The sequence below is a fragment of the Chelonia mydas genome, chromosome 2 (genome assembly GCF_015237465.2).
Source record: "Chelonia mydas isolate rCheMyd1 chromosome 2, rCheMyd1.pri.v2, whole genome shotgun sequence".
Taxonomy (NCBI): Eukaryota; Metazoa; Chordata; order Testudines; family Cheloniidae; genus Chelonia; species Chelonia mydas.
The window spans coordinates 155,032,554-155,053,666 of record NC_057850.1 but is presented as its reverse complement, the minus strand read 5'-3'; the positions used below and the strand labels follow the sequence as shown (position 1 = coordinate 155,053,666).

General features: G+C 41.2%; 1 protein-coding gene across 4 annotated transcripts in view; it reads right to left on the bottom strand.

Annotated features, from left to right (window-relative positions):
- Nucleotides 1-1,179: 1,179 nt before the first annotated feature.
- EPB41L4B (erythrocyte membrane protein band 4.1 like 4B) overlaps nucleotides 1,180-21,113 on the bottom strand; it is a 249,728-nt gene continuing 229,794 nt past the window's right edge. For 2 of the 4 annotated variants that reach the window (XM_037889908.2, XM_037889909.2), the window contains exons 23-25: nucleotides 15,055-15,123; nucleotides 10,020-10,186; nucleotides 1,180-5,566 (exon numbers count right to left, since the gene is read on the bottom strand). In XM_037889908.2, coding sequence (XP_037745836.1) covers nucleotides 5,497-5,566; nucleotides 10,020-10,186; nucleotides 15,055-15,123 — 306 coding nt within the window. In that variant the 3' untranslated portion in view covers nucleotides 1,180-5,496. The remainder of the gene's footprint in view (nucleotides 5,567-10,019; nucleotides 10,187-15,054; nucleotides 15,124-21,113) is intronic. The other 2 variants (XM_043540419.1, XM_043540420.1) reach the window with 1 other exon arrangement.

The following is a 21,113-nucleotide window of genomic DNA, read 5'->3' as shown; positions in this document are numbered from 1 at the left end:
ACACCATGGCAACAGGCAACAAATAATAATGGGTGGGCTTTTTCAATAGCATCCAGGTGGTTTGTTGGCACAAGTCTCATTGACTTGCAGTGGGATTTGCGCTGCTACATCACTTCAGCACCTTTGCAAATTCCACCCAATATTGGACAACTCCAGGAGTGAAAGCCTGGCCCCATTGAACTAAATGAAGACTGGCTTTCACCTCAAGTGTCTATATAATAAAGTCCATACATCTAGTCATTCCCTTTCCATTCTCACCATAGATTTCTGCAACTCAGTCAATCTACTATCTTGCAAATATCATCTTGTCTCGTTCCCCTTAACGTACAATGCCCACAGGCAAAAAAGAATTCTGCCTCCTGAGTGACAGAATGTATCTTGGCGCTCACTTGTCTGTTCACATAGGTCACGGTCATATTGCAACAAAAACTCAACACATGTTCATCTTTGAAGCCCACCTAGTCCAAAGTTCCAGGCAACTGAAGTAGCTGATTGTTATTATTTTACTGTCTATTTTCCCAGAACAGAGATTAAACCCACATGAACTCTTCACATTAGAGTTGGTCAGAGAAATTTTAATGAAACCGTAGTTAATGGAACTGCTTGCTCCGATGAAGACTGATGTGTTTCAATTTTGCCAGAATTTCATTTGGGAAGAAAACTGGAGAAAAAGTTCTGACAATGTTGAAACATCCCAGTGTGACACTTTCTGAATGAAACATTTCAATTTTTCACTTTTTGTTTTTATTTTGTAGGCTATTATATTGTAGAATAGCCTATGACATTTAAGACGTGGAAGTCAAAATTGAAACACTTAGCTCAACTCAAAATAAGTCCCTCCTCCAGAATTTTCCTCTGTGGAGAATTTCAAAATGTTTGAGTTTTCATTCCTATTTGGAATAAAACCAGATGTCAAAATCCTTTGCAAAATGGGACTTCCGTCCTCTGCACAACTCTGTTCCTCATCCTTTCAAACAGGCATCTGTCACCCTGCAAACTGAAAGCTGAGGAAGACAAAATGCCATGCCTTATTGCCATTCTATTTCTGGCCGTTTTTCCAGCTTAAGTAATTCAGCAAAGCCTGCCTTAAGCAACCACCCAAGGGACTCGCAAATATCTGTTGCCCAGTCGAGGTGGCCTTTGACGAAAGGTTGAACAAAACGGCTCTGGATTTCTTGGGGGAAATTCTTCAGTGGTTGCTTAAGACAGATGTTCCGTAATTGAGGTGGATCCACTTCATTGGGAACCAGATGTTTGCCTTGAATAGGGACAGTGCAGTGTGCCACCAACTCCTTGGTTTGAACACAGATTGCTCAGACTCAGCGATTTTTTTTTTCTCTTTTTTATTGCAGGCATGAATACAGGAACAGGTAAACAGCTGAGCCGTAAAAGCCTCTCTCAAGCCAACTTTCAACTGAAATGTCATTGTACTCCCTCTCTTGATACAGGCTGCTGCTCAGCTGTAACACGCTGATATCAGCAACCTTGGCTGGAGCTGCTACCCAGCAGCCTCAGCAGCAGCTGCCAGAGAAGTGTTCCCCTCCCCATGTCACCAAAGAATTTCTTTACGCACTTAACTTTACAAAACACAGTTGTAGGGCTGATCTTACATGCAATCAACAGATCAGTCTCAGAATATTTATGGCAAACGCCTTGAACATCAGGACATCAAAAATGAAATAACAATATTCCATTGTATAATTCCAAAGAATAGATGTCTGTAACCAGTGGACCACAGATATATCCAGGGAAAAAAAATGAAAATGAAGGATTTCCATAAACAGTACAAATAAACATGATGCTGCCTCCACCAAAGCATTTCACCCAGTTGCCGGCTCTGTTTGAAGTGGCTGAGTTGGCAAACTCTTGCAGGGGAAACGCGTACCCCTGAAGTGAAGACTTTAAGGAGGAACTCATTTTTAAACATTGTCTCGCAGGATATAAATATGGTTGTAATATCAAAGGCTATACATACTGTGTCTTCTGATACTAATTAAGGACCTTAAACAATGTTTCCAAAGAAAACTTGGCCATTTTACTTGAAATACGTAGTTCATTTTAGGTGGTCAAATGGGTACCCACACAGGGGAAAAAAATCCTGTTTGAGAGAGATTGCAACATGGGAAAATACTTGTTTAGCGATTACATAGACATTGCCTAGCTTTTGAAACAACTAATCTTACTTTTGCTGCCATCATCAAAACACGAAGCTGTGTGTTGCCACCTAAACAAAGAAAACGCTTAAGGCCTCAAAGTTTTTAAACTGGGCTCTGATTGGAAAGCCATAATATCAGTTGGTCAAAACTGAGACTTGAGATTAAATCAACCTTCAACAATAAACTTTTCTCTTTGACCACCATACGCTTGGATTAGACCAGGATTTAAAGGTATGTTGTTCAAAAATGTTAGCTAACGTGTGCTAATTTACATGTTCTAAAAGTGCAGTGCAGAGAAGGTACGGTATACTTCAACACTTGCTAACATTGTGGAGTTAAAATCTACTGGGAAGCCTAGATTTCAACTGGACCAGTTTAGCACATGTTTACTGCCTTGTTTACACTAGAGCTTTTGCTGATACAGTCTAACACTACACCTCTCAATCCTAGTCCAGACAAGGCTATGTATTAAAGGGGTAGATCACACATGGGTGAGGAATTGCTGAGGTGTGGCTAAAGGGCGTGTGCAGGAACTAAAAATATGATGGAATTGTACAAATGGAAATTTAGGTTTAATATCAGGAAAACACTCCTAACAGCCTGTAGAATAGTCTCCCGAGGGAGGGCGTGGAAGCCCCATTGCTTAAGACATTTAAAATTAGACCAAACATCTGAGAACATACTGTGGGGAACAATCCTGCATCAGAAGGGATTAAGGCCCAGATTTTCAAAGCCATTTAGGAGCCTACCACCCATTGAAATCAATGGGAGTTAGACACCTAAATACTTTTGAGGATCTGGGGCTCAGTGATCTGGTAAGACTGTTCCATCTCTAATTTCCAGGAATCTAAAAAAATGGAAGGTGTCCTTGTTCTTTTTTCAGCTATTCCAAAGCATGCCCAGTCAGTTCAGATCTAGAATGGCGACAGGGCATCTTAGTGCACGGTTTCAGTTTTCCTGTTCTGAAAGTTTCAGCTTGAGAATTCTTATACACTAGGACTACCATGCTGTTCCGTACAAGAACAAACTCGTAGCTTATTTATCTGCCGGAAAAACGAATGGGCTATTCCCATCTAGCATTCATTCTATCTGAATGCTTTGGTCCTTGTGAATACATTGCTTAATGCAGCTAACCAGGAGCAGGTAGCCCCAACCAAAGCAGGTTCCAGGGTTTCCAGTTGCCCGTAATAGCACTCTTGAATAAGCGCACAGCAATCCATGCAATAGAAAAACCAGGGGAGTGTTGAGCCACTGAGCTATTTTCTCAGGTCCTTTCTCCTTCATAACCTTTGGGAGTGGCCAGTCGCACATTCTTTGAAGTATCTTTGCATGCAACTGATGGCTGCCTAAGAACAGGTAGGACAGAAGCAAATAGTGGAAAAGTGCAGTTTAGGTAACTCCATTCTTGGAGTTATTTTTGCTTCCTGTCTCTGAAAACAGTGGCTGCTATAGGAACCTTTTCTTATTTGTCTTTAGGCTGCTCTCTTTTTATTAGTGACCAGGCAAAAATTATTTTAACCTATGGTGCCTTAGGCTGGAGTGCTCCTTCCTCCACAATCCCTCTGAATGAGATGAGGAAAAGATTAGTGGCAGAATGAAGGCCTAGTCTTTTATTCCTGAAGCATTCTTTGTCTCTGTGATTTCTTCAGAGGGAGTTAATATTCCCATTTTTTAAAAAATAACCTTAGATTGGTGGAAATGGATGTACAAAAAGTGTGCCACCAAATCTGTTGACATCATAACTAGAAGTTCGCTGTACAGTGTACCAGATGCATTTTCATTATGCAGCAAAGTCTGTCGAGTACTCAGAAACATACCAGCCAGACATCTGGGCACTTGTACAGATCCATGGGCCTATTCTGTATGTTAAATCATTTCATTACAGGGTGCATCCCAGATTTCTTCCTGACACTTACTTTAGCTTCATTTTAGAGCTATAGAAAAGGTTCAAAGTTATCGGACTTTAATTGAAGAGCCTTCTGTTCATTTCCTGCCTCAATGAATATAAAATAAACAAGTAACTTTCTGTCTCCAAGTTGCAGTCAAGAGTCCTAAAATGCACTCAAGATTTTTCATATTAAATGACCATAACTAACACTGAAGAAAATTGAACCTTACTATACACACTTCCTACCTTTAAAGCCAACAGGCTGATTAAATTTAGATAAATCTATAGTCGTTGGTATCAAATTAAGGGCATCTTTTTATTTTAACAATACTAAAAACAGGAGAATCTACTGTACAGGGTAACAGAAAAATATAGATCTTGGGCCATATAAAACACATACAAGGTTTCTGTTCAAAATCGCGTGTTGTAGCTGATGATCAATTGTTGTCAGCTTTTTAAATAAATTACCTATTCTGCACTACTAAAAAAGGGAAACTATAGGACAGTTTTATAGGAAATATGATCTATAGTGTTATTATATGACCTTAATACCATAAACCAATTGTTTAAGGCTCTAATCCTGCAAACACTTACATGCTTAACATTAAGTAAGGGAGTAGTCCTGTTAATTTCAGTGGAACCACTCAGTTGCTTGATGTAAACATGCATGCATACATGCATGCAAGTGTTTGTAGAATCAGAGTCTTAGTTAAAACTGGTTTGATTCAATGTTTTTGATTTAAAGATAAGGGTGTCAACAGCAAACAACTTTGAACCATGGAAGTTTTTCTTTACCAGGAATACAATATGATTTCTTTTATTGTCAAATCAAGATGACATGATTTTAGGCAGCACTGATATATCTATATATATCTGAGTAAAGATTAAGTTAGAAATTTGATAAGACAGCCATTTATTTTTCAGCAGAGACGAAGAGTCGTAGGGTTAAGATATAATAGTCATTTTTCTGCTTTTAAAAATGATTCTTTAACAAACAGCAGTAACTCGGTGCAATTTTCAGTTATACAAAATGACATTTTCTATGTTACTATCAAAATATTCTGCATAACATTAATCTCTGTGCAGTTATTGACATATATACAGAACAGTGTTTCTCAGTAGAAATCAGTATGTTCCTTGCTGATCGTTTTTTTACCTTAGATTTACCAAAACCAAACCTAAAATTCATTTTATAATAGTAGAAAATCCTAATACTCATGATAAATAAAGGACTGAAGGTTTATCTCCCAGCAGTAAATGAATAAAGAAACTCCTCCAAGTTAAAGTCAAGCCGAGACTTAATTGTAATCAACTGTGATGAATCTGAGTGAGCTGGGAACATAACACATTTTCATGATGCATCATGTTGAGTACACAGAAGTGGAGGAATGTAAACAGACAGAAGGCACATGAAAGGCCCCGATCCAGTCTCCATGTGATGAAGTGAGAATTTCATAATTCTGTCATCAACAGTCTTTTCATCATCTTCTCTCTCTCGAGTTCACGCCTCAGAGTCTCAGCACTGTGTAATTAATGCACAAACAGCCAATTATGGGAACAACAAAATGCCACATATTTCAATTAAAAATAATTAACATTTTTAAAGTACCAAGGGAAGGAGAAAGGTTCAGTTTGATTCAGTGAAAAAGCTGAAAATAGATGGTTGAGTCAGAAGTGAAAATCATTTGACATTTTGAGTAGTAAAGAAAAGCAACCAAGGGGGGAAAAAGCATGAGACATTTTAGGGCTTACTCCTTCTCCCCACAAAGCCACTGATAAAGTTTCCATTGACTTCAATGAAAGCAAGATTAAAAGCTCAGTTTCTTGTTAATTGATGTAAAAGCCATTTAAAAAGACTTGTATTGCAGCAATCTGCTCCTCAGGGCCCAGACTGCCTTTCAGTTTCCTGCATGGTTTGGTCCTAGAGGAGGTTTCTTTTCACTACATAGCCTACAGCATTATTTAGTGTGCATGCAAGTGAATGGGAAGCCGAGCTGGATTAAGTGCTAGAGATCTTGCCTGGGACCATGGAACGATGTTGCTGTGATGTTGTCACACACTGGCTAGGAAGCACAAGGACTAGACGTCTCCATAAAGCATTCTGGTCCAGGAGGAGGAACTGAGCAGGAAGAAGCAGCTGTGAAGCAGCTAAGCATTCCTCCTTACACAGGGAAAGGGAGGAAGAGAAGGCTACCCAAGCCCGTCCATGCCCACAGCCACCTGACTGGACCATGCCCCCATCTCAAGTGGACATCTAGCGTTGGTGGTGTAAGCACTGTGGGATGGAATGTTACCACTGCTACTCCTGCTCAGCCAAACCTGGGGAGAAGGAAGGCTGGATCTGCTGCTGCACTTCAGGTGGCTGGTATGGGGAAGTGGCTGTAGACTTCTGCCATTTTTAGTCCTTGAGTGGGCTCAGGCTTTCCCCCGAGTCTACTGCTGCTCTGCATCTTCAGATGAGCCATGCCCCTCCCTGTCTATTCCCTCAGTCCACTGCTGATCCTAGTGTTTGAGTAGGCTAATGCCCATGTAGCTCATGGTTACTGCAGCCCCTTAACTATAGCCAAGGAGGGAGAGAGCTTTGTTACCATCTCCTCTGATGACCCACCAAGTCTCCTGGTTCTTTACATTTCTGGCAGACCATGGTGGGGACTGTGATGGGACACGCCCTCATCCCACTGACCGAAAAGGCTAACGAGCATTCCTGCACTCAAGCAGCACCAGTTAGACGCACCTGCAGAACATGCTCCAGCTGAAGAAGGGCAGCTTCAAAAGGTGAAACTTGCCATAGAGAAGGGGGGAAGTTTACCCTGGAGGAGAAGCTGCCAGGGACTGCTAGTGAGCTCCAGTACCAAGGGGAGCTCAGCCTGAGGCAGCAACTAGCCTTTCCTTTCCCCTCCCACCCTTGATTGTGGACACTATAAGCCTGATACGGGCAAAGGGCCCGGGAGGGCTGCTCCCAGCCAGTGACCTGTGGTGGGACCTGGGGAGTGTCACCAGGGACTAGAAGCAATTGGACACAGAAAGGGCCCTGGAGTGAGCTGAATTCCTGCCAGGAACAGAGAGCTCGCCCGTGAGTAGGGGCTCCTGTAGGCGACACAGGTGCAAGAGATTCAAAGAGCCTATGGCCGAGGCCAGGCTGAGGGTTGGCCCAATACTGGGACCTAGTACAGGAATCATAGGGGTATGTGAGGGGACCCTCTCCCCGGAGCTCTTTGGGGTAGCTGGGTCTGAGGGGGTGGGGCTGCTGCCATGACACATACAGCACATTCTCTGGGTCTGCCAGCACCCCTATTTGAGAACTAGGGGGGATTGCTGGAGAGGAGAAGAGAAGGAAGTGGGGGAGAACGCTATGCAGGTAAAGACAGAGGGAGGGGAATGAAGCAGGCGGAGGGAGAGAGAAGAAAAGAGGGAATGTCTATAGAGTTTACTCTTCAGAATGTGCCAGGTTTATGTATAACTGCTGCCAAACTGCCCCTGGTCCTTTTTTTCTTTTGGCCTTTGGAATGGACCAGGTTTCACCAAATGGCTAGTATTTTCAAAACTTTTGCTCAGGAAAGAATGCTTCAGAATCTCTCTCACCCATTTGCTGAATATTTTGTGGGCTACCCAGAAGATATTGCTAGGGTGACCAGATGTACCGATTTTATCGGGACAGTCCCGATATTTGGGGCTTTTTCTTATATAGGCACCTATTACCCCTCACCCCCGTTCCGATTTTTCACACTTTCTATCTGGTCATCCTAGATATTGCACAGGCTGCTTGCACCTACTGAGCCAGCCCTGCCTTCAGTCTCATGCATCGTTCATATTCTTTCATTGTTAACTACTAGAAGCTTTAGAGACACTAAGAGCACGAGTAGATTTATTTATACATTCTATAAAAGGGCAACCCTTAACAACAGTCTATGAAGAGGCACAAGTGCACGCTGGGAAGTAAAGATGGTTAGCAGCGCAAGAGAAAGACGCAATAGTTAGGATTTTTCTTTTTTAGATTAAGCGTTTTGTGCAAATTTTAATGCAGGGATCGGCAACGTTTGACATACGACCTGCCAGGGTAAGCCCCCTGGAGGGCCGGGCTGGTGTGTTTACCTGCTGTATCGGCAGGTTCGGCCCATCGCAGCTCCCACTGGCCATGGTTCACCGTCCCAAGCCAATGGGGGCTGCGGGAAGCAGCAACCAGCACATCCCTCAGCCCGTGCCGCTTCCCACAGCCCCATTGGCCTGGGACGGCGAACCGTGGCCAGTGGGAGCCAGGATCGGCCGAACCAGCGGACAAGGCAGGTAAACAAACCATCCTGGCCCATCAGGGGGCTTACTTTGGCAGGCCACGTGCCAAAGGTTGCTGATCCCTGTTTTAATGTGTGGATTTAGTTCATTTTTATGAAAATAAGACAATGCTAGCACTGGCCCCTAGTACTAAGTGTAGTGTAGACAGGCAGACACTACAAGAATCCAGCACAGCTATGCCAGTATTCCTACAAAGTGCAATACATCAACAAGGCATGGTCTTATTGATTTGCAATCTGCAACTCTTTAGCTCTAATCCCAGCTCTGACAGCTGGTTTTGGGGGGTGAGTCACAACCTCTGAGGCTCTGGGATAGTCACAGTTTTTGTGGCTCAGTTTCTCTACCTGTAAAGCAGGGAAAATATATATACCTTACCGTGGTGCTTTGAGGATTAATGAGTTTATGTTTATAAAGCAGTTTGAAGATCTAAAGTGCTACGTAAGGACACGATCCAGTTCCTACTGAAGGCAATGGGAGTCTTTCAATTGACTTAAATGGGAGCTGGCTCATACCCTAGGTATTATGTCTGCTCTACAACTGTTAGGACTTTTCTGAACAGAGTGCCCATAACTCTAAATTTTTAGGTGGTCTACCAAAATGAATAAATGTTCAATTGAAATTAGATTGAAACCAAGCTGCACATTTGACTGGTGACCCATTATAAATCAAAATTTCAATCTGGAGGTGAAAGTCTATTGTATTATATTCCCATCTTAAAACTTTTGTTTCTCATTTCCATCCAGTACACTGCTTTGGGTCTGTAAATGAAAGCCTGACCTTTGTTTCTGGGGTGTCAGATGGATCTAATTATAGAGTTACCCCCTTTAAATAGACCAGGGGTGGCCAATCTGAGCCTGAGAAGGAGCCAGAATTTACCAATGTACATTGCCAAAAAGCCACAGTAATGCATCAGCAGTCCCCCATCGGCTCCCCCGCTCCCAGTTCCTCCCGCCCACCGGCAGCTTTAGCCTGTAGCTCCAGTCGGTGCCTATACAAGGAGCCGCATATTAACTTCTGAAGAGCCGCATGTGGCTCCGGAGCCCTGTGTTGGCCACCCCTGAAATAGACAGTTTGGTTAATTCAGCACTCATCAGTCTCTAGAGAGGAAAGATTACTATTAGAAACAATTGTAAGATGGAAGAATTGAAAAAGAGTAGGTTTTCTGTGGGAAGGTGGAACATGCTTTTTTGCTATTTCATGCTACAAGAAGAACAATTGCAACCTGACACTACTCTGAAAATTCAGCACCTGGTATTCATCGGAAAGAGTATCTATTTCTCAGCCCTTCCCAGTTAGCACTGAATTTAGAGAAACCGATTGCGACAGCAGATGTTAAAAACAAACCAGTGGTTCAGGGAAGGTGATTTGTCTCAGAAAAAACCGCACACCCTTTTCTCTCCAGGCCAGTGGTTATGGAGGTGGTGTGTTTGGCCTTCAGAGGATGGCAACTGCTGGCTGAATCACCAGTTAGGAGTGGCTTTCAATTCAGAGAAAGTTTCTTATGCTTTCCACTTGTCCTGAGGTAAGTACCAAATGGCAGCTGACTTTACACATTGGTGGAAATTGTAGTTTAGGATGACAGGCTCAGCGGGTTCTTTCCCATTACATTTATGATAGAATAAAAGAAATCAAACTCTTGGAAACCTAGAGAGAGACACAGAGTATTGCTATGAACTGCTCAATACCTGTCTGCCAGAGAAATAGGTTTGTGTGATGAATATATCGTCTGCACTGTTGGGGTTGGGACGGTCTCTGCCAAGGACCTCATTGCAAGTGAAGGCGATACTGGTGGTAACATCTTAGGTGATGACTGCACAGCACAGCACACTAATTTGCTGTCTATAAATTCTGCCTAAGAAGAAAATAACAAAAAGGATAAGTTAGTTTTGATTTTTTCTGCCCACTTTCTCTCAAACACTCGTTATCAGCAACTTTTCTCTAATAAAGAGGGAAAAAGAGAGATTGCCCTATAGTTGCCCAGTGGCCTTTTAAGAACCAGGAAGCAACCCTCATATATAATGAAACAGACACTTCTTCTTTGGACAGAGATTCAACGGTTGTGCACTGATGACAAGTCTGACTATAAAGTCCACTGTGTGAGACTGAACTCAGTTCACGGTACATTCCACACTAAATATGGACCCATAACCTATAAACATGCTGTTTATCACCATTTTATTTGGTTTAATCCTGATATGGGGAGCTGACCAGAAGTGTCCTCTTGAATAGAGCCCTGTCAAAATGAACTTGTAGGTCCCTTGACAACTGGGCATTTTATTAAAGTCGAGTGTGCATGAGTCTGGGTCTAATTGTTCTGTGTAGTGGAGCACACCCGAAAAAAAAATACCCAGTGGCAACTAGCAACAGACAATGTCATATAAAATGTACAGAACCACAACAAACTCCCGACTCTTTCTCCATACTGCACAGCTGATGCTATGGCATCACAAATCCTGCAACATCAAAGGCTGGGACATCCTGTCATTCCTGAAAAAAATGACACTGACCCACTGTTTGCACAGGACCATTTAATGACAAGCAGGGAGCAGCCTGTGTCTGCTCGCGCGTTACCGAGTTGATAGGAATGTACCGTAGCGGCAATCTTTCAGTGCTTCAGAATAGTCCCGACATGTTCATGCGATTATCAGCTGAGTTTTTTTTCTTGACAACCTGTTCTTTGAAGCTTGACTCAGTCTTCACAACAGGAGGAAGAAAAGTCAGCACAACAGGGAGGCAGAGAATTGTTATCCAGCTATTGGACTATGTGTCTTTTTTCATCACTTTTCAAATTATGTGAGCTACTTATGATGAACAAATACTGAATGGAGACACTTGTGCACTGGGATACAATCTGCAGGTTAAATCAATGGGTGATCCAGGAAGAAGCTGGAGTTGGGTCTTTTTTACATTTCCCAGCCTCTCTTTTGACTGAAAGCAGAGAGTCCATTCCAGACGAACATACTAAGGATGAGCCTTTCCCAGTCATTCTATGAAATCAGTAAAATGAAAAATGGTAAAATAAAACCAAACGAACAAGAAAAAAACAACAAGCAAACAAACTCCCCTCTAATCCTGACCAATTATAGGCCTAATCATTAAAAAAGGTAAGAGGCCAAACTTTTCTGGCATTTCCCTTTTAAAGCTCAATGTCACAGTCCAGATGCAAGCAAATTTTGCAGTCCTCATGCAGCATTTTGTCTCATAAGGACTGTCAGATCAGGCTTTGCATCATGAAATACTGGCACCATGGCACAATTCCTCAGTGGGAATAAGTTGTCATAACCCAACTGAAGTCAATGGAGCTAGGACAACTGACACCAGCTTAGGATTTGCCCTATTTTTAATGGTTATTTTAGATATGTATGTGGTACTATTTTTCTCTAGAGTATATATTTATATACTTATGTGTTGTGACGTGGTCAGGCCAGATGGCTACAAAAGAGAGGTTGAAGGTAGGTACATTAGTTCCAGGTTAAGCAGGTCCCTTTTCCCTGGGTAAAATAACAGGGACTATTCCAGAACACTCAGGAACTTTCTAGAACTAATTAAGGCAGGCAGGCTAATTAGGACACCTGTAGCCAATTGGGAAGCTGCTAGAATTAATTAAGGATAATCAGGACACCTGGTTTAAAAGGGCTCTCACTCCAGCTAGTGAGGTGCATGTAAGGAGCTGGGAGTGACAGGATGTGCTGCTGGAGGACTGAGGAGTACAACCGTTAACAGACATCAGGAGGAAGATCCTGTGGTGAGGACAAAGAAGGTGTTGGGAGGAGGCCATGGGGAAGTAGCCCAGGTAATTGTAGCTGTCATGCAGCTGTTCCAGGAGGCACTCTAGACAGCTGCAATCCACAGGACCCTGGGCTGGAACCTGGGGTAGAGGGTGGGCCCGGGTTCCCCCCAAACCTCCCAACTCCTGAGGTTCCACCAGAAGGGAAGTTCTCTGAGCTGTTCCCCGACCCACGTGGTGGATCAGCAGAAACGGTGGGGATTGTTCTTACTCTTCGTTCCCCATCCTGGCCATTGATGAGGTTATCTGAGTGAACGGCAGATTTGAGCCACAAAAGTGGCCAAATTGAAGGCTACTGTGAATCTCTGAGGCGAGCAAAATCCGTCAATAAGTGCAGGACCCACCAAGGTAGAGGAGGAACTTTGTCACAGTGTATACAGTATATTGGGCCAGATCTTCAGCTGGTATGAATCAAAGTAGCTCCATTAAGTCAATAGATTTATGATTTACACCAGTCAACACAGATAAAATTTAATCAGATTTAATTCCCCCCCCCAAATAAAAAAATCAGTTTAGCTCTTTATAAACTGCAGAATTTTAAAACCAGAAAATAGCCTCCAAAGCTTACTTGTTTATTAATATTTTTTGTTTTTCTATAAAATAAAAAAATAGACATTTTTGGCTCTAATAAGCATTTTCAAAGCAAAACCTACCTTAAAATCAAAACATACCAACAACAACAAAACAACCCCCAAAATTTTGCAGGCTGTTCATAACATGAAGAAGAAGCAAGGGAAAGGAAAATGAACCACAAACATTTGCAGCTGCATAATGCTGTGCATGACTAGGATACATTCAGAGTTAGATCTGGCTCTGTCCTCGAAATTTTGCCCTAATGCATTTGTTTGTGTTGTTTTGTTGAGGCCAAACATGGGGTGACACCTAGCACAACTGGTGTGTTAAAATGAACTGAAAAACAATTGACTTGAAGCCAATATTTCTTTGTTCAATGATCCCCATTATTCAGGTTGTGGGACGGGGATAACTGCATAGAATAGAAATTTGTTCACTTCCCTGCAATCCTCTTGGTACTTCCTGGTTTACTAAAGATTTCCTACAATGCATAATTCTATGACAAAACAAATACCATGGGCTGCATGGGTTGAAATGTAATTTTAGATATTTGTGATGTTGCATTGTGGTTTTTTTCAGTGAACCAGTACTCTGAAGAGGAAAAGATGAATTGTGGATAGGTTAGTTAGAACTTATTTATATGCTGATTATCCCTCCCTCTTGTCCCACCCAACAAAACCTAATTAGTAGAGCTGGTCAAAAATTTTCCATTAACTTTTCCATGTCAAAATAGCTTTTTAGCTAAATGGAAATTTTTATTAATGTTCAGCTTTCATTACAAAGCGAACATTTTTCAGTTTTCTGTTCAGTGAAACCTAGCAAAATGTCAGTGTTGTTTGACATTTTTTACAGGGGAACTAGTGGGGATATTATTCTGCACAGATTTCTATGTGTAACTCAATTTTTTAATCCGGGACATAAAGGTGGAAGCTTTCTTGCCATTTTTATTAAAGTGGGTACCATCTAGCCTGGATGCCTTTTTCAATAATTCTGTTTTGATGGGCTTGAAAGGTTTCAATATATTTGTTGGGATATTTTTAATTTTAGAGCAAAAAATAGATATGAAGCAGATTCTGATAAATTTTTCAATTTCTCTCACTAAAATATGACTTAAAAAATAGACACGTGACTCCCTCTCACCCCCTCCCCCAAAAGAAAGTGTCCCAAGGTAAGGGGGATCATGATCAAGCCTTAACCTCTTTCTTTAATAACTCACTAAGTGCAGACAGATACTGTAGCTGTCCCAGTTGTGAATAAGGTTCCATATTACATATTTAACCACACGAGAGAGAAAATAGATTTGGGGCTCAGGACAGAAGTTAAGGTTTAAGTCGGAATGACTTCATTTTATGAGTTTAATTTAGGAATGTCACACTCGTGATTGTGAAGTGTAATTCTAACATGAGAAGGTTTCTCCTCTGTGGCTGCTAAGCCACATCCCAGGTTGGGAAGGACATGCAAAGGGTTTCAGTCAGAGTCCCATGCATAATATCTAGTTGTTTCGAGTTCTAATATTAATTTTAACAACTCCCTCAATTGTTTAAATGTCTTGTTTCTTCTACCTATCATACTGACACTGCTACTCTAAGGTTGGGCATTCAGGGTACAGTACTATTAGATCAGTCAGGCTTATTTTTATATTGTTATACAGTTATTAGTCCTGTTTATGTGGTACTGTGCAGTATGCCTTGTGCAAAGGGACAAACCCCAAAGCCCGCACCTCACTTCTTTCTCAAGCAACATTTCCAGGGAGGTTTAATGGGAGATTTGCGCAAATAAGAACTAAGGATTCCAAGATTCAGCTCTAGGTTGTTAATTAACACGGACGTTTATAGCAGCATGCGACTGTAGTCATCATCATACAACTGTTTTATATTAATTGTAACTCCTCGTTTCAATTCAGAATACAATTTTCATGAAAATTAGGTCCCCTAGAAGACAGAGACAGGTTTTGTAAAGGGGACGAAGGCCAATTCAGCAAAGATTCCATGCAGCGTATGGATTTAGTGGCTATGCCCACACCATTCCCTGCCCTTCCTGTTTATTCAGAGTCTGTGCAGCCTCACCCACGCCCTCTACAGTAGAACTGTGGGAGTGCAGCTGTATTTTGTGACCTGCTGCCCTGAAGTGTTTCACCTTCAATCCTTATTTCTGCTTCTAGTAATCTCCAACACACCAATGAAGGCAAGTTTATGATACAAGTCATGGCCATATTTGATTGATTTGCAGTCTAAGCCACATTTGGCAAGTATCTCTATTAGGATTGTTAAAGGCAAAACTTCTGACATTGTTTAAAAAATAATCTGGAGTTGCAAGTGCTGTGTTAAATACACAGTTTTTCAGTTGCATGTTCTACTTACAGAAAACTGTGGTACTGTTGTAAAAGGATCGAAAAAAGGATTAGATGTATCAGCAGGGAATGTCTTTATCTTTAAAAAAAGATAAAGAAAAAGATGTTACTTTCAGAGCCTAAAAATGAAAAACAAAACAAAAAAAAGCAGCAAAGCACTGCAAGTATAGCAACGTCTGACAAACTCGAATGGTTCAGCAGCATTCAGATAAACCAGCTCAAAAGACGACCACCTCAAAACACATATGTAAGTTAGTGAGGAATAGTCAAAGGATAAGACCTGACTGAATTATTTTACCCAGGTAATTAAATTAATATGAAATAGCTCTTACATAAACATATTCTGAACTGATTGCATCCGATATGTCTTCAGCTCTATAACTAGTCACGACATTATTTGGCTTGGTCTAGTGACCACCACACATTTTCTAATTGGTAATACAAAGCTCAGTGATAGGAAACCTTACACAGTGTTAGCTTGTGGTTAGGAACTTCAGCTAAAGAACTTTTGTTTTATGGATTTTACACATCCATACTTTTAGTTATTTATAGATAGCACAGCGCTGCACATGGAGTGTCAGACAGGACAAGAAGAAAGCACCAAAAAATCACTGTAGGCATTTGATTGGTAATCACTGTCTCCGGTAATGTTAAGAACTTCAATCTTACCCATTCCAGTGGTGTTCTAAGGATCAAGCTACATCTCAGGAGGTATTACTAAAGGAGTGTTGAAAATACTATTAGAGACCATTATGCCATTGGATTGCGTCTGTACTGAGAATTTTCAGTGCAAAATCCTGGTCTCATTTAAGTCAATGGCAAAACTCCCATTGATTTCATAAAAGCCAGGATTTCACCCTGAGTGTAGACAAGGCTTTGGTGTAAATTAGTTCTGGGCTTAGTACCATCTTGAATATTAAATGAAGAAAAATAAATTAAACAAATAGCAACCAAGCATTGTCTCTTTTTGATTATAGGTGGTATGCATGTCATTATCCTCCTATCTAGAATGCAGAAATCTCATTAATCCATTCAGGAAGAGGACAAAGTAAAAAGTATTAATCAACTAGAAGTATTGATTTCAAACTGCACTTCATATTTCCACTTGGGGAAAAATTATTATATACTGAAAAATGTAGTTATCACTTTAATGGAAAAACTTTTTTAATGTATGTTTATTATGCATGCCTTATCATAGAATTAGTGCGTTATGTTGAAGTAGCTGCTAATAAACAAGGAACACATTCAAGTGCCGACCCAGTTGCCCGAGAAAGGAACACCTGAAATTATGAGATCAAAAGTAATAAAGAAAATGCATACTGTCATTTGTTTTGTAAACAAAACACCAGACACACATTTGGTTTGTAAACGTGCCATTCAAAATTCATATCCAGCTGTGGCCCAACATTCACACAAGGACAAAAACACTCAGGTGTGTAAAAACCTGTTTAACTGAATGTGGATGACTGGAAATAATCATGTAGATGTATTTGAAAGGTCACTGCACTAGAAAACAATTCCCTAAACCACGAAGATACCTGTGTAGAGATAGCAAGAGGAACATTTCAGACTTTTCATAAATATTGATGTATCTACATTCCATCAGTAGACTTGATTTTGAGTTACTATGTGCACTTACTGACACTCATTACAATACAATATACAAACTGTGTTGCTAAGTGAGTCTGTTATGTTATACTGATATCTAAATCTGCCAGTATAACATGAATGATTCTGAAGTGGCTGTGTCTTTTTGAGACAACAAACCCAGAAGTCAATCTTGTCATTCTAGATTTATGAAGTGTTTACATTTCAGTGTTTGAGAATAAGATACAGAGCACTGTATTATAACACAGTACTGTAGCCAAAATCAAAGTATTATACAAATCTAAAATCAGTCACTCATATCTGACTTTAGTTTGATATGCAGCAACCCAAATCTCTCTAATTTTCTGGATTGGTCTCATTAGGAGAACAAAGTTTAGTTACTGAAAATGAAGGTGAAGAATGATGCAAATGTTATGGTGATAAATGAAGGGGGGGGGGGCGGGGGAAGGGGAGCTCCCTTTTATGGACACCCAGCCAGCCAGTAACTATAAAATTCCTCTTAGTAGCTGTTTTCTAATTGCTCTACCTGTAAAGGGTTAAAAAGTCTAACTGCTATGCATAGGTAAAAGGAAGTGAGAGGGCACCTGGCCAAAAGAGCCAATGGGAAGGCCAGAACTTTTTAAAATTGAAACAAGACTCCACTTTTGTCTGTCTGTCGTTCTCCCAGAGAGAGGTGGACAGGGCAGAGGCATACTGTAAGAAGCTTGGGGCCAGGTATGAAACAATCCTCAATATCATACCTAGAAACTACTCATTTAAAACCCCAGATATTTAAATAGATCAGGAAATGTCTAGGGAGATGTGATTAGGTTTATTCCTTTTATTTTGTTATGGTTTGTGGCTTCCTCTGTGCTAACCTCAGGTGCTTTTGTTTTTCTTGTAACCTTTAAGCTGGACCTCAAGAAAGCTATTCTTGGTACTTAATCCTTGTAGTTTCAGAGTAACAGCCGTGTTAGTCTGTATTCGCAAAAAGAAAAGGAGTACTTGTGGCACCTTAGAGACTAACCAATTTATTTGAGCATGAGCTTTCGTGAGCTACAGCTCACTTCATCGGATGCATACTGTGGAAATTGCAGAAGACATTATTATATACACAGACACCATGAAACAATACCTCCTCCCACCCCACTCTCCTGCTGGTAATAGCTTATCTAAAGTGATCATCAAGATGGGCCATTTCCAGCACAAATCCAGGTTTTCTCACCCTCCGCCCCCCTACAGACAAACTCACTATTACCAGCAAGAGTGAGAGCTTCCTGGGCTCTCAAAGGGGTTCTGCACTAGGGTGGTGGTAGCGCGTACCAATCCAAGGTCAGAGAAAAGCTGTAACCTTGGGAGTTTAATACAAGCCTGGAGTGGCCAGCATTAATTTTTAGAATCCTTGTGGGCCCCCACCTTCTGTACTCAAAGTGCCAGAGTGGGGAATTAGCCTTGGCAGTTATTCAAGAGCCTATTGAGAGTATTGACCAGAAGCACATTAGAAAAGTTGGTCTTGATTACACACTGAGATACATAGTGATGTGGAAAAAAGAATCTTCTAAAGTCAGCCACTAAATCTGTACATGTCAGAGGCCCAAATTTTGTGTCAATACACAGCTAAGATCAGTTCATCTGATTTAATTTCAAACCCAATTTTCCCTTTTCCGGAGTTGTGTTTATTTAATCTGAGGACAGAGAATTCCAGACAAACAAAATTACAAGATTTTGTAGGTCCCCAGGACACCACTTCCAGCCACCAATCAGGTTTAACTCAACTTAGAACAACTAAGGCACGTGAGAAAAACTCATACCCGTGCAGCACTTAGGAGCCAGAAAGCAAAGCCATTCTGCCCACTCTGCCACAGTCCAATCCTTTTGTCTCCCTCATTTCTTTTTCTCCTGAGGAGTTTTACATGAGTAGCAACATATACCTGTTCATGCAGACTGTGCCCTGCCAGGAATACAGCTGAGAATTCTCCCGCAGTTGGTGTAGAAGCAGGGAGCTCATGCTGTCTTGTTTGGAATGGCTGGAGGTTGGAATGGCTGGAGGTGGTTTGGTTGTTCTGGTCTGTGAAACAGGCAGGGTGCCTCGAATAGCCTGAATCTCAGAGTCACGAACACCTCAGGAATGGAGGTTGTTTGTAACTCTGAAATGTTCATAACTCTGAAAAAAAACATTATGGTTGTTCTTTCAAAAGTTTGCAACTGAACATTGACTTAAGCCAGCTTTGAAACTTTAAGATGCAGAAGAAAAATGCTGCTCTTTAATTTTTTAGCAATTTACATTTAACACTGTACTGTACTGTATTTGCTTTTTTTGTGGGAGGTCTCTGCTTCTGCCTGATTTTGTACTTATGGTTTCAAATGTGGTGTGTGATTGACTGGTCAGTTAGTAACTCTGGTATTTGTAATTCTGAGGTTCTACTATATATAAAAACTCGTTATTTCCTAGAGCCTCTTTTTATATCCTGGTGCAGTTAAACTGTTGAAATATAATAATTAACATTGGGAATACTAGTGAAGGAATTGGCTAACTAAGGTAGAACTGCATTCAGACCTCTCAACCACATATTTTGCCTAGGAGCCCATGTGGATCCTCTCGTTCTGCATTTCCAAAAAGCCTGGAAGCGTGCTGTAGACAGCAGCAATCAGCAGTGGTGGCCAACTGGTGGGAATAAACAAAGGAGGAAACCCTTGAATATGGCCTGCTCCCAGAGGAAGGAGCTGCTAAGGGACGCTATCTGGATAGGAAGAAGAGTGGAGCCAAGGTGAGTTACATGGAGCTGTTTCCATTTTCCACAGTGAGCCCATTGCTGAAGGTGTCAGGTAGCTTCCTGACTTTTCCTCAGAGCCATGTTATGGACTGAGAATGAGGTAGGAAGGAGAAAAAAGGCTGATGGATTTTGTTGCCCCCCCCCCCCTCGCATAAGTGACATTATAATGGCTTTGCATGATAAAACCTGTTCTTCAGGATGTTTTCTCACTGTGAGAGCAACCTGTTTTGCAAGCTGGTTAAAAATAGTTTTAATCATTAAATGTCAAGTTAAAATGGCTTTGATTGCATGATGTGCCACAAAACACAGGTGTTCCACATTTTGGCCATTGTCTCGTGTTCTGATGGCTTTTCTCACATACTGGCATTTTTGGAGTGTGAGAGTTATGACTGCATTACCACAGCAAAAGTACCTTGGACAAACATGTAGTCCTCATCTAGAATAGTTAGTTTGTTGAGTCAATAATTTGCTAGATTTTAGCAAACTCTTACTAAATGAGACAACGAGCCTAAATAAAGCGAACCAACACATTCTGAACAGAAGTCCGTTGTCTGGTAAACTTCAAGGGGATTAATCTGAAAATCTGCTATACAGCAGAATAACATCATCGCTTTTGAAGAAAAATAAGCAGAATTTTGATTCTCTGTGGATAATCTTTCTTAGAAGTGTGAGCACATTCCTGCTAGCATGGAAGCTGTTTACTGTATCCTAGCTGTATCTTGTCATAAAATGCTTTGGAGGCATCTCTGCCAGAGCTGCAAAGAATTATCAGTGTTATTTTGCCTTGTTGTTTGCATTGCAAGGGGAAGAGAAAAGAATAAACAAAGGGTGAGTAAAAGAAAAGAGAGAAGAGGGAAATGTCATTCTTTGCTGATCTTTGCCTTTTCTTCAAGTTTGTGTAAAAAAGTCTTTTTGAATGTAATTTAAACTCGGGATAAAAGGAATTGTCCATCTGAAATTAACTATAACTATTTCCAGCAGATGGGACAATCACAAGCATCTTGGCCATTACAAAATTACCACTCTCAGGCACGCTGATCCTTTTTTATTCTGCTCTTCTGTATTTAAGAGGAGAGAAGGTAACTGACAGCATAGTATATCCACTGCCTTGGCATCAATTTCTTTTCCCTGTACAGAGGTTTGGAAACACTTAGTATTCTGTCTTGTGAGCGCACACTTGCTGTTCTTCTCTTGAGTTCACTTGCACCCAGCACTTTATGGTTCAAGGCCCTTGTAATACCTTCGGAAAAACATGTATTCCCAATTGGTGTGAAATATGACCATTTATTTATACTGAGCCAGAAGGGTCTCCAGAGGTAAGCAGAGGTTGTAGCTCTGACATATCAGCAGCTTCCTGTGCCTTGTAGCGTGAACAAAACTTCTACTACATGAGATGCTTTCACAGATACAGGTCTCTATGTGCACAGTGGCCAGAGGAGTATTTTGCAAAGCTCTATTTCAGAAACACATGGACTGGTCAACTTTCAACTTATGTAACTTCAGATCTATGGTGATAAGAGGCCACACACCACACAGGGTAGAGAGGCCTGTTTGTATTCAGCCCAGCCAGAAGGGATCAGGGACCCAAGTTACCAGTTTACATGCTGTTAGTATACCTTAGTACTGATTGACCTGAGGTATGACTTCATGAAGGTGGTTTATGTACCTATTGTACTAATTGACTGGCAGTACCTCCTTCCAAGACCAA